We start from the raw sequence: 14,501 nt of genomic DNA on the forward strand, positions 1-14,501 counted from the left end.
CCCTCTCTCTCTCTCTCTCAGAGGAAAGCAGAGGCATTAAATGCCAGGGCCTTTTCAGCCTCTCCACACAGCAAAGAGAATCATTTACCAGCTTCCTCTCCTCTGGCGAGGAAGGAGAACAATTGGGAACATTAATTTGCATTAAATGGTGTGAGAGGTTTCAAAATAACATCCTTGCTAAATGCAGTCCTCCAGCCTGCGGCCATTCGGGCTCAAGCTCCCATCCACTTTCATTTCTCTAGGCCTGTGGACATCGAGGGCGAACAGGAAATTCCAGGAAAACAAAGCAGAAACCACTTTTTGGTTTGAAGTGAGCTGTAAGGAACACTGCTGAACTCAGGAGAAGTTTCCTTTAAGACCCTGAATGGAGAGTAGCCGCTGCACTGTTTAACACATATCAGTAACCTTCAGGCAATTGCTTTGAACGCCTTTGCTTTGTTTTGCATTCACTGACTAACTAGCGAGCTGCCTGGCTGGCTCAGTAGCCGCCCGGCTCGCTTGACTGGCTCACAGACTGATTGTGTAACTGACTGACCGATTGATTTGTGGATGGACTGACTGACTGTAAGGGAACTGGCAATGTAAAAATGGAGCTGCAATTATAGAGAACAGTAAATCGACAATACGCTGACTTGGATTCAGGGCATGCATCAAGTTTTCATTTTTTTTTTTTTTTAGTTGAGCTTGACAACATTTTTCCCCTGAATAGTCTTCACTTCCACTTCTGTGATCAGATTACACGCATTGATTTAAACTGGTTTTAATTATGATCAATCTCACTGCACCACACAGGCTAATGAACAAACACGACTGCACTTAATTTGAAATCTGTGCGCATACGGATAACTGTGAATGCTGACAATTAGCTTACATTGTTTGGTTCACAGTAAAAATAAAACACAGATTTTAAATCTCGCCAATCTGGACCTCCTCTCTGCGAGCGGAACGCTCGAGCGTTCAGGAGCGCACGCGCAGCCGCTGAAGGGACAGGGGGCGGGGGGGCGGCCGCGGGTTCCAAGCGGCAGATCTCTCTAACGAGGGCCAAGCACAGGCCGGTGAAAACAAAATGGCCACGCTAAACAGAGGAGGAGAAAGGATGCTTCTCTCACGTCGCAGAGAGCCACTGAGCGAATCGCACAGCTCACGTACTTCACGTACGATCCACTCAGACAGCTGGCATCCATTTTACAAATCCGCAAAACAAAAAACAGGAAGCATGAGAGGTGTTCTTCGTTCACCGTTCTCTATGTTTTGAGCTCATGTTTTTTCCCCCCAGTGGAGGCTCCCTTTAATCAATCAGAAGAGAAGATTTACAGTATTAGAGGAAGGAAGTCGGATTGCCATATAAATGTTTAAAAGCGCAGACAAACAGGAAGTTACACGCTGATCAACAGTTCAGGCGGGTCCTTCAATCTTCCATGGCAGCGCACGAATACGTGCAGACTCCGCACAGCGCCCGCACGCGTCACCCCCAGCGTCACCCCTCAACATCACCCCCAGCCTCACCCCCAGCGTCACCCCTCTACATACCCCCCCGCGTCACCCCCCCGCGTCACCCCCCAGCCCCGGGAACACCCAGGAGGCGCAGACGGCCGAACGCACAGTGAACACGGTCCGCTGCACGCCCTCCTCCCGGACCGCTCCGCGTTCCACTCCGATAGCGCTCCTGACATTTCGCAGCCCTGACGCCCGCCCCCTCTGCCTCCGAGGCCGGGTAGACATGCCCGGGGTAACGGCCGATCCTGCCCAGGCCCGGTCCCGCCCTCTCCCCTCTCCACAGCTGCTGCTCTGAGCTTTAAAGGGCACCGGTGAGGGTTCACCAGCAAACGCACATCAACCCAGGGAAGGCACTCAGCCAATCAGCTCGTGAGATAATGTGAGGTCAAACAACATCCCAAAAACTGTCATTTTTAACAATTTTTTCTATAGTTCATGTGCCATGATATACATATATATATATATATATATATATATATATATATACATATATATATGTGTGTGTGTGTGTGCATATATACACACACACACATTTCTTATGCTTGTTTACATACAAATCACATTCCAACCGCTGTGTTAAACAATGATAGACAGGTGGTGCGTCTGATCAGAATGAAATCTTTTTTCCCGGAGCCAGCTGCCTCCTCCAAACTTTAGGTAAACAGAGCGACACAATCAAGCCCGCAGCTAAAATGAGAGGGAACGCGCGTTCAGCGGGAGAAGAGCGCCCGGCCTCGCCAGCTACTCCTGCCGCGAATCCAACAGCGTTCCTCAAAAGCCTCGCGCGAGCCAGGGAGGGGTCTTCAGAGGCACCTGCCTGCCCCGCCGACGATAATGGCGCGGGAGTGGATTCAGAGAAACAAATTAAAAGCCCTCCCGATCTCCCGTTCTCTCCCCCCTCCCTTTTGATGTTATTTTTGGCGAAGGCGTTTGGCGGAGCAGCTGAAGCGTCTCGTTAGGCAGCCAGCGGCCTCGTCGACTGGCAGGAGCCGAACGCCGAGCAGCGAGGAGAAGCAGCTTAATAAGCAAGCGGCACCCAGAGGAGCCCCGGCCATAAATAAAAGGGACTTTGAACGTTGAAAGGGATTCCTGAGTGTCCGCCCACCCCCGCGCCCAAAATAGCAGGGGGGGGGGGGGAGAGAGAGAGAGAGAAAGAAAGAGAAAGAGAGCGAGGGAGAGGGGGATAGAGAGAGAGTGAGAAAGGGATACAGAGAAAGAGAGAGAGCTGGCAAATCCCAATTAGAGTTGGCAGCCCAACAGATCCCTGCCATATTTTAAGAGAGGGTAGAGGCTAAATAATGAGTTGCATCATCACATGTGCTCATTAATGTAGAAGCCGGCAGTTTATTTTGGTTTAAAAATAAGAAAATCTGCTCTTTATGTCCTTAAGACAGCATAAGTGTCCAACTGGAAGTCAGAGTACCATTCACAACACGTGCCAGTTTCTTTGCTAGGTTGCCATGGTAACTGCTGAAAAAGTTCATTTTTTCTATCTTAAACATGAATTAATACATCACCGATGTACAAACATGCTAAATTATATTCAGACGCTTATGTTGACGGACTGAACATTTTTAACAGTGTGCTAACAGACAGCAGGATTCAGTGGCGCAAACTTTTACGAGCAAAAAGTAATTTAGACTTTCCGTTTCAAAAAGAATCTGAAACTCAGAAACACTGTCAGTTTCAGGTGAGGACACATCAAAACTGGTGTGTGTTTTTCCAAAAAGGCCCCTTATGGGGAAGCCTCAATCCCATCTATCCCGACCCCCATCCTCCATTCACACCCCCCCCTAAAAAAAAAAAAAAAACCAGGGCAGAAAATTCAGCTTCAGCACCAGACATGAAAGCATGTGAAAATGAAGATTTAATACACTTTGAATAATTAACGGCAGAGATCAGTGACAGGCTGTGATCCCGGAGCAGAGACCCCGGCGTGAGGAGAAGAGAGGAGCTGCCAGCTACACCACGCGCGTCCAGAGCGGACGGAGAGAGAGGCTTCAACAAGGTCCCGTTTGTCCCAAATCCCTTCATTTGCTGATTAATTCATCAAAAGTCACGGCTCACGTTGTCATTTTCTGCATTCCCTCCCACCCCCCGAAGGGTGGGCAGTGGAGACAGCTGGAGGGGGGGGGGGCGTGCCGGTAGGCTGTCGGTGAGGAGTCATTTTGGGGACGGAGTGGCTAAGGTTGCGCTTCCCCGTGACAGAGGCCACAGAGAGCACCGAGCCCGCGCTCGTCCACAGGCCCAGAGAGCACCGAGCCCGCGCTCGTCCAGAGGCCACAGAGAGCACCGAGCCCGCGCTCGTCCAGAGGCCACAGAGAGCACCGAGCCCGCGCTCGTCCAGAGGCCACAGAGAGCACCGAGCCTGCGCTCGTCCAGAGGCCACAGAGAGCACCGAGCCCGCGCTCGTCCAGAGGCCACAGAGAGCACCGAGCCCGCGCTCGTCCAGAGGCCACAGAGAGCCCCGAGCCCGCGCTCCTCCACTGTATTGTCACCGTTGACTTACATTTAAATGAGTGGCTGAAAGACCTATAACTGGAGCCAACCACACTGGAGCAAGAGAGCAACAGCTAACAACAAGACCAGGAAGTGAGCTTCAGAAATGAAGCCCCGGTCTTGGCCGCGTGGGCTTGTGTTGCGGCCTGTACAGAGAGGCGACTGAAATGGGAGGAAGGAAAACGAAGGAATAAAAAGGGATTGAGACCAGGGAAGAGTGGAGCGGAAGCCTATATCGCTAAAAGACTAAAAGAGAATGAAAAATGAATGCGTCAGCAGAAACCCAGAGAATCAACGTTTGCTTCGAGGACGCGATGGTCGCGGCAGGAGCGCTGTGGACATGCGGCGTGCGAGAGCACAAATCTGGTGCCTCCTGTCTCCCCCAACCCATCCTCCGTCCCCCGACCCTCCTCGTCCGGCCGAAACTCACGAGGGCGGTTCGGAAAATAAAGTTGCGTCACCGCCGACAGCCCTCCCAGAGCACCCCCTCTCGCCAGAGCACACCCCCTATCGCCAGAGCACTCTCCTCTCTCGCCAGAGCACACCCCCTCTCGCCAGAGCGCTCTCCTCTCTCGTTCCGCCCACATCTGGAATCAATTAAGGCAACAGTGACAGATTCCAGTTTCTCCCCTAATAGAGGCTTAAAAAAACAGAATTATGAGGGTCCCCCCAGAGGAGCGATGGAGCGATGGAGGGATGAAGGGGATGACGGGCAGACGGGGCTCCTCTCCCTCGCTCTCCCGCTCACTGCTCGACAGCGCTCATATTTTATTTAAAAGTGCCCGCATTTTTTTCCCTCCCTTTTCTCCCCAGCCATCTCTCTCTCTCTCTCCCTCCTCTAATGAAAGACAGAGCCGGAGAGGGAGGGAAGGTGCTGGCGCTCTTTGTCCTTTTTTGATCCATCGTCTAATTAGCGTCAATAAGATCAATTCTATCCGGAAACCGCTGTTTTATTATCTTTTAAAACAAAAGCGCCCGTAATGGTTATGAATTGAGCCGAGCCGGAGTGGCTCGCTCTCCTCCTCTCCGCTCGGGATTCGCTGAGAGAGAGAGCGGTCAGACGGTAAGGCTGGAACAGCCAGCAGAGGAGGTGGAGACAGATTCATGGGAGATTTGCACACATGCAGAAGGGGGCTGTGTTGCCCCCCTCTCCCCACCCCCACCCACTCTTTTTACTGGTAAGGATCCTGCTCCACACAGATAAGGCTGAGAGCAGGCTGGATCCCAGGCAGTGCGTGGGGGGAGAGGCGCTAGGTGATGCCAGTGGTGAAACCGTGTGTACCGTGTCCCACTGGAAAGCGTTCGCACCGCCACCGCAAACACGGCCAACATTCTGCCCAGATAAAGCAGGCCTTCCTTCCCACTCTCTCCTCACTCAGGGCAGGACGGGGCAGAGGAGCACGGTGCGGCTCAACCTCGGCCCGAGCGAACAGGCACGGCGCTTCCGCTAACGCGACGTCCATTCATACGGCTGGACATCCGCTGAGGCCCCGCAGGTTAAGTCCCCTCGCTCAGGGGTGCGGTGGCAGTGCCCTCGCCGACGGATTTGAGCCTGCAACCTCCCCGATTACGGGATCAGGTCCCCGTCGCGGCACTGCACCGCTGGTATGGCGACCCCCCAGTTTAAGAACCCTGCCTTTTCCAGCTCCGCCCCCTCTTCTGAACGTACAGCCGAGAGGAATTCCGAGCCAAAAAGTCTTCCTGCAGACTCGGGCCTTAGGAGCCCCAACTGTCCGATGGACACAGCGAGGTGTGACTGGACTGTGACTGGACTGTGACTGGACCACTCTCAGACCTGGGGTACTGGTCCTCGCAACAGAGTATGCGGATAACTACAGAGACAGTACAGCAGCCGTTCACACAGCGAGAGAAAAATGTATTTATGTATTTATTTATTTCTCTTGATGGCTTTCTGAAGTGTGGCTTACTCAGGCAATTTTCTGCCTGGTCGGATTTAATGTGCTTCTTTGTTTATTGTCTGTCAGAAGGATGTTGATTTATACATATTTGATTTGTAAATGTTACCCGTTACATTCAGCGGCTTAATTTTTTTGTTTTTCTCCGAATAGAATTTTTTATTTGTTTTTCTTTAATTAGTAATTGCTAGCTTTCCTTTTGAAGAAAAAAAAAATCTGCAGTCTTCTGGATAGTCGTAATTATGAATTGACTGCATTTGGAGAGATACTGAAAGAAGAATCAGTGTTTATACTGGACATGTGGTTGTCATGGTTACCCAAAAAAAGTATTAGAGATTAACCACCATCTCATTCTTTATTTTGTGCGTGTTTCACCTTGTTTAAATTCAGCGTAGCGGGTGTTAGATGAATTAAGGACAGAGAGAGTGAGAGTGACAGTGAGGGAGGGAGAGGGAGAGGGACAGGGAGAGGGGGGAGAGAGAGAGGGAGGGAGAGGGGGAGAGAGAGAGGGAGGGAGAGGGGGAGAGAGTCGGAGAGAGAATGGGAGTACCTTGGACTCCCACACAGTGCACGCACTGTCTCAGCTTGCATGCTGACCGCAGATGACAGGCAGGGAAGCGGGCGATGGAGCTCAGGCCTGCCTCTGGGGCCCGGAGTGGAGCGCTGCTGTCGACAGGCCAAGCCCGAGGCCTCGGGCCGGCGCGAGGAAAGCCTGATGACTGATTAACGGACGACTGTTCCGGAAGACTGGCCGGATGACAGACGGGATGACTAACCCCGCTGCTGGGGTGAAAAGGGACGGGGTAAAAAAATAAAAAATAAAAAATAACGTGTAGATGCGATGGCGAGCCCGATGAGGCCGGCGGAAGGGGGCTGGGGCGAGCGCGGCCGCCGGGGGGGATCCCCGTGGCTTAGCCGGCAGAGGGACCCGGAACAAACGGGACGCGCGGCAAAGCGCGCCGCGGCGAAGGAGCCGAAGGGCGGGACCAGCGCCAGCGCTCCTCCAGAACAGGGCTGTCCGCTGCAGAGCGAAGTCTGGATGCTGGGGCTTCATTACATTACATTACACTGCAGGCGTTCAGCAGACGTCCTTGTCTGGAGCGACTTACACAACGTTCTACAAAGTCTTTACTTAGCATCCGTTTATACAGGCAGAAATGCAGGTTAAGTACCTTGCTCAAGGGTACACGGCAGTGTCCGAACCCAGGAATCGAACCTGTGACCTTTACAAGACAAGTTCCGTACCCCTTACACACGGCGCTGCTACAGCCGCCACTCCGGGTTTCGGCGACCAGGGTTCAAATCGTCGTTGAACGTGGGGGAGTGTCGTCTCCCTTGTTAACCGAAATAGGAAAAGCTGTCCCCCTAGCTAAGGCAGTTCTGTATAACGAAGGGCATTGTTCTAGAAATGCAGTTTAAGAATGAAGACAAAATATTCTCTCAACTTCCGTAAACCATCGGTCCAGAACACATTATGAGGAGAAAACATTGTTTGAGTTAATGATCTATTTGCTAGCTACATCGATGTGACCGTGGTTACGATGGTTTAAAACGTTATTACCAGCATAAAGATAGCAAATAAGCCATCCGACTGTGAAGTGTAACGTTATGTCGAGTCGATCACGCAAGGGAGTGATATCGTGGATATTTGCACTGCGATATGAATTAGTCGATACAGTGGTCTGTTCTCTGAGGTACGCAACTCGCAGGTAACTCTGAGGTACACTTACATCAATAGGAACAAAGTAGCTACAATGGTCCGTAAAGTTAAAACAACGACTGTTAGCAACACACTTACACTGCACTAGTAGGATACGTTTCCAGCATCAAATTGGCAAAGCTACTGCATATCCTGACTGTGTTAGGTAACATTATTGATTTACAAAACGTATTAAAAGCCGTTGAATGTTACTGTGAAGTGAAGTTCAAGTACTGCTTTAAGCTGAATGCTGACACCAGAGGTCCACGTAGTTAGAATATCTCCAATCAAGAGAATCTCTACTTGAAACCTGTATATTAAATGTTCTAGCTATTAGAATTTGAAACAGAGGTATTTTTGGTGAAGAACTGTTTTCCATGATAGGTTAACTTTCAGTCACCATCGGGATTTTAGTTGAATATGATCTATAAATCTGACATAGCATACTGTGCCATATGTTTACTGCAACATTAGAGTGTAATTCCAAGCACTTCAAATAAATCAGTATGTGACAGCTTTTGCTTCAATTCTTTGATGGCTCAAGTGTCCTAAAAGGCAATACAACTGCAGGGGTTTATGACTGGTTTGTTTACAGGAGCACACGCTACTTCACAGATCTAGCCTCTTCATTTTCCTCTCAAAGTGCACCAGATTGAGGCATTTAACTGTTAAAATGAACAAAGCTTTCTCCCGGAGGGTGGGGAGGTGGGAGAGCGCACGCCCCAGGACCCCCTCAGAGGGCTCAGGGACCCCCCACAAGTTTCACAAAATTCTGTGGGAAACGCTGGGTTCTGTCTTCACATTTGTCACATAGCTATGCTACTGTAGATCTAGGCCAGATTATTTCATCAGTACAAACGCATGACATGATTAAGAATGACCGCAAACAGCTTTATGGAGAGAGCAGCAGTTATTTGTTTATTACTAAATGTTTATAGTATGCTGAAATGAGTTGGCTAACATTATCTAGCTAGCTATATCAAGCTCAATGGATGGCAAAAAATGTACACTTTTGTGCAGTTCGAATTTTAAAAAGTTCTATAATTCCAGGACTGTCTTTGGTCATTTTATGTTATTAGTGTACAGGTCTACAATCGCTTACACAAGGCTGGCAAAATGCATCCATCTTTGGATTTGTAATCGTTGAATAAAGTAATTTTCTACTCTCAGAGGTCATCAGAATGAACCAGTGATTTTTCGGCAAGGTCTCTCACGGGGGACCACGCCCCCAAACCCCCTAGTCTCTCACCCCGCCCCCCTCCCCTGGGAGGAACAAACACCACGCTTCCTTGTTAACATTTTACAATTCGATTACTGCCAGAGACCTGCGCGTACCCGAACGATTCAGCAAAGCAGACACAGCACGGCCTTCATTAGGCATAAGTAATTTGATTCTTGGCGAAGACGCATCATTTCCACTGAAGACTCCAAACATTTAGGCTCTTCCAGAATGTTCACCGCAGATCACGAATGCTTGGACACCTCCCACAATCATACAGGAGGTTTTACGTTTACACAGTTCCAGGATGTCTACAGGAGATTCCAAATTGGCACTGACTGCATTTCCACCAGAGATTCCAAATGTCCAAATGTTAGGCACTGACTGCATTTCCACTGGACCATTTCAAATGTTCAGGCATTTCTAGCGTTAGCACAGGAGATGCCAAACATATGGATGCTCCCAATATTACCGCCTGAAGGAGCTCAGTTAGGTAGATGAAAGTGTGACTTATGCTTTGAGGGGAAGTAAGAAGGTGCAGTGTAACCAGTGCCCGGCCTAACGCAGACACGCACAGCCGGACTGAGATCAGCTAGCGTCCGATTAGCGACCAGTGTGAATAAAGAGACGAGAGCAGGCTTCTCTCAGAGGCACATCCGGGCCTTAAAGATGAGGAGTCAGCCCGCGCTGAAAGCCCAATAAGCACGGGCGAATGAGCTCGATTTTAAAGACTGCATTACCCAGATAACCGAGCACCACGGGGCCCTACGTCCCTCAGCAGGTCTGTGGATTTGCATGCAAAATTTAAAAAAATGATTGTTGCAAATTTGTTTAGTGCAGGGTAGAGTAAGGACCGGTTTGGGGCAGGGGGCTGTGGGTAGGAGCGGTGGGGAGTGTGTGGGGGGGGCGCCGGCTGATAAACAGTCTCCCCCAGTAACCGTTTCCCACTTGGTATTCCGCTGCAGGGCCCGGAGAGAGTGGGAGATGTGATTGATATTAGTTTTTATGCTAATGTAGCATTTGGATATGTAGAACAAGATACAATTTGCATAGTCATTCACCCTTCCCCGTTTATAAATGCATAAATCCCAGGCTTTTTTAAACAGCTGCCGCCGGTGGCTCTCCCAGAACTCCTCTCTGAGACACAATGCACCACAGGCAGCACAAAAGACCCAACTGGGGCTGGAATCAACTGGTGTGCGCGCGTGTGCGTGTGTGTGTGTGTGTGTGCGCGCATAACAGAGTGTGTTTGTAAGTTTCATGAGTGTTTGTTTTTGTGAATGCAAGTATGTGCGTGTTTGTATTTGTGTGTGTGCGTATGGGTGCACGTGCGTGTGTGTGTGTTTGTGTGTGTGCGTGTGCGTGTGCGATTGTGCGTAAGTGAGAGAGGGTTTTTTGCGTGTTAGGGAGAGAGGGTTTGCGGGTTCGCTGTGAGCAAGGGTTTTTTTACATGTGTGCGCACATGCGAGTCTGTTTTTGTGAAGGAAAGCATATGCATGTGTGTATCTATGTGCGTGTATGTGTGCATGTGTGTGTACATATTCATGCATGCGTATTTTTGTGAAAGCAAGCTTGTGTGTGGGTTTGTCTATGCGTGTGTGCACGTGTAAATGTACGTGCACGTGTGCGACAGAAATATGTTTATTCACAGAAACAACTGAAGTTGAAGTTCAGAAACAGACAGGAAGCTGAGCAGGAAGTTGGGCACTGACCTCGGACACGTTGACACGGCCCTCCTGGAAGGAGCAGTCATTGGCGTTCTGCGTGCACATGTGACGGTATTTGCACCAATGGCAGGGGAAGGACCCGTTCACACACGACAGGCAGCTGGGGGAAGAGAGAGCGAGCGTGAGAGAGAGTGAGCGTGAGAGAGAGTGAGAGAGACAGAGAGCCAAGCGACACGCAGCACACAACAAACAATTTGGGCCCGGCTCAGCATGCTCCTTCCATCTCTCCTCTTTCCCCCATCAGTCTCTCTCTTTTTCCCTCCGTCTCTTTGTGACCTCTGCTCTTTGTCTCAGAAATCTTTCATCGTTTCTGAAAAGGATCGCTCTCCATTAGAATTCAGAGGGGCCGGTGCAGACAGACAGGGCCGGGCAGAGATGACAGATGAATCAACGGATCAAACGCAGGTGGGCTGTCTCAGGAGAGGGAGAGGGGGAGAGAGGGAGAGAGGGAGAGAGGGAGAGAGGGAGAGGGGGAGGGGATCTATAGAGCGGCGGTCTTTCAGGGGCCCAGAGAGGAGGAGAGAAGGCAGCTCATGGGTCCTCAAGCCCAAATTAACCCAGCTGACGTGACATACACTCCAGTGCGTCCCCCAAAGCAACAGGGGAAGGCCCCCGGCTGCTGGTATATGGTTTCCCTGCTGGGGGGTGAGAGAATGCATATCTAAAGACTGGCCCAGCACCAGATGCATTCCAAAACCTGAGACAATACACACACACTCCTGCACACATACAAACGCACAAACACACACGCATGAGCACGGGCATGCACACGCACACACACAAACACACACAAGCGTGTGAAATAAACAGTGAAGCAACGGCCAGAAACGCTGCAAAGCTAGACGAACAAAGCGAGCAAAACATTCGTCTGCGAAAACAAGGCCGTTCATTTCCAGACGCGAGGCTCCCTCTTCATTTTCCTAAATTAAACAATCGGGGCCCTGAAGACCGCAGACTAAGCCCGTTCGGTTGAATTAGGCAGGTGATTTGTTCAATTAAGCCATTTAAGCAGCCATTCGGAACCGACGCAGAATAGCGCTCGGCCCTCCAGGGCCAGGCCCCGCCCCTCATCAAACGCTCGCCCCGCTCAATCCGTTCACCCGCCCGCCGTGCGGAGAGAAGCAGTCCATTCAGCTCCAGATGTGGAACTCAGATGGAGCGTCAGTGCCCTCCAGGCAGCCATAGGCTTTTAACGCGGCGGTGTGGGGGACTGAATAAAGCATCTCAGCAGCGCGGCGGTGTGGGGGACTGAATACAGCATCTCAGCAGCGCGGAGGTGTGGGGACTGAATACAGCATCTCAGCAGCGCGGAGGTGTGGGGACTGAATACAGCATCTCAGCAGCGCGGCGGTGTGGGGACTGAATACAGCATCTCAGCAGCGTGGCGGTGTGGGGGACTGAATACAGCATCTCAGCAGCGCGGAGGTGTGGGGACTGAATACAGCATCTCAGCAGCGCGGGGTGTGGGGACTGAATACAGCATCTCAGCAGCGCGGCGGTGTGGGACTGAATACGGACATCAGCAGCAGCGGCGGTGTGGGAACTGAATCAGCATCTCAGCAGCGCGGCGGTGTGGGGACTGAATACAGCATCTCAGCAGCGCGGCGGTGTGGGGAACTGAATACAGCATCTCAGCAGCGTGGCGGTGGGGGACTGAATACAGCATCTCAGCAGCGCGAGGTGTGGGGACGATACAGCATCAGCAGCGCGGTGGTGTGGGGACTGAATACAGCATATCAGCAGCGCGGTGTGTGGGGGACTGAATACAGCATCTCAGCAGCGCGGCGGTGTGGGGAACTGAATACAGCATCTCAGCAGCGCGGCGGTGTGGGGAACTGAATACAGCATCTCAGCAGCGCGGCGGTGTGGGGAACTGAACGCTGCATCTCAGCAGCACGGCGGTGTGAGGACTGAACACTGGAGCACGCATTGCAATGGCAGGACTGGTGGGTCGGCAAAAAAAAAACAACAACAAAAAAACGATATGCACAAGGACGACAGAAAACCTGTGGCAATTCTGTACAAATCACAAGTGTGGGGGGGGGGGGGTAATCTCAAACTGACCTCAGCCTGTGACCTCATTCAGCGCGGTAAGGGGGGGGGGGCACAGTGAAGCACTCAATCCCGCGTTAGACACAGGGCGGGAGAGGATAAATAAATCTGGCCTATTGTCCGCGCCCCGTCTCCGCGCGCGGGGTCAATGGGAATATCGGCAGGGGTCGCGGGGTCGCGGCTCCACCCCTCTTCCTCTTCGGTGGAAATGACACCGCAATCATCCAAGGGCAAGAGGGCACAGGGACGCACGAGAAGCGTGAGAGAGGGCGGCGCAGAGAGGGCGGCGCAGAGAGAACGTGCGAACGCCACAGAAGGCCTCGCTCCAGCCTTCCTCCTCACCCAGGTCCAAGCAGACCCAACACACAACACATCAAAAACAAGGTGGCCATTTTATTCTGAAAACAACATCGGCCGACACATCACTCCCGTAAAATAACGCAGTTACGACGGGTCCGTTACGACCGCAGTGAAATGAAAATCCTACTTCACGAGACGCCTCCCTGCTGTATATGCGCTGAAATTGGGCGAGATATTGTGTTCCTGTAAATGAATAGCCTCCGGTCGTCTGCTCATTGATCCCTGCAATGATCAAAAAGGGAGATCTCCCCTTCTTTGTCAATACAAGCCCCAAGTACCGCACACTGAGCATGCTCTGGCCCATAAAGCACACATCCCATAATACTCTCCGTATTTCTAGCTTTCTAGTTTTTATTTAAACATTTCATTTTTTTTTTTTTTACAATTTTGGGTTCCCTGCGGGACTTGGCAAGTGCGCACGCCGAGTAGAGCTCACTACCTCGAATTTTTAGCCGACTCTCGTACTCAGCGGCCGTGTCTGATTGTCAGCAATCGCAGCTGCCTGTGCTTAGCCGCCCATGGAAGGAGGTTCCTGCAGGACGAGTACGGCTGACGAACACGGCGCGGGGGGCGACGGCGCGATCGGTAACAGCGCGAGCTAGCCGGCCTTACCTGCCCCAGCTGCAACACCGACCTACCCTGCGGCTAGCTGCAACACGCACCCTACCTGCCGGCTAGCTGCAAACCCGCACCCTTACCTGCGGTAGGCAACACGCACCTTACCTGCGGCAGCGCAACACCGCCTTACACTGCGCTACTGCAAACACGCACCCTACCTGCGGCTAGCTGCAACACCGCACCTTACCTGCCGCTAGGCAAACACGCACCCTTACTGCGGCTAGCTGCAAACACGCACCTTACCCTGCGCTAGCTGCAAACACCGCACCCTACCTGCCGCTAGCTGCAAACACCGACCTTACCGCTGCTAACTGCAAACACGCACCTACCTGCGCTAGCTGCAAACACCGCACCCTAATCTGACGGCTAGCTGCAACACGCACCTTACCCTGCCGGCTAGCTGCAAACACCGCACCCTTACCCTGCCGGCTAGCTGCAAACACCGCACCCTTACCCTGCCGGCTAGCTGCAAACACCGCACCCTTACCCTGCCGGCTAGCTGCAAACACCGCACCCTTACCCTGCCGGCTAGCTGCAAACACCGCACCCTAACAGGCTGCGTGCACACCGGCGATCTCCGTGGCGACGGACAAAGAGAAACCCCCTGGAGCGATCTGTGTGAGCATCGGAGCGCCAAGCGGCCTGTCGAAAATCAAAACCGGGGGACCCCCCACCCCCCCGGCTTCCGTGGGCGTACGGCCGTGCCAGCGCCCAGAAACCCACCCCCCTCCCCCCCCCCCACCCCCCCCCCCCCATAATGGGCCCTTTCACTCCTCCTGAGGACGGCTTTAATTGAATCCTTTCATATTAAAATTGTGATTGTGCGGCGGGCGAGGCTGTGACCTCCGCACGCCAGCGGCATCACCGCGCCACAATGCGCCGCCGCTTCCGTTCCGCTGGCTCTCTCTCTCCGC

At 52.1% G+C, this 14,501-nt stretch overlaps 1 protein-coding gene across 2 annotated transcripts in view; it reads right to left on the reverse strand.

Moving 5' to 3' along the window:
• Positions 1–14,501, reverse strand: part of LOC135238318 (plexin-A1-like) — a 231,062-nt gene that overhangs the window by 77,572 nt on the left and 138,989 nt on the right. For both annotated transcript variants that reach the window (XM_064306102.1, XM_064306101.1), the window contains exon 9: positions 10,543–10,657. In XM_064306102.1, the coding sequence (XP_064162172.1) occupies positions 10,543–10,657 (115 nt within the window). The remainder of the gene's footprint in view (positions 1–10,542; positions 10,658–14,501) is intronic.

This window comes from Anguilla rostrata, chromosome 13 (genome assembly GCF_018555375.3).
Source record: "Anguilla rostrata isolate EN2019 chromosome 13, ASM1855537v3, whole genome shotgun sequence".
Taxonomy (NCBI): domain Eukaryota; kingdom Metazoa; phylum Chordata; class Actinopteri; order Anguilliformes; family Anguillidae; genus Anguilla; species Anguilla rostrata.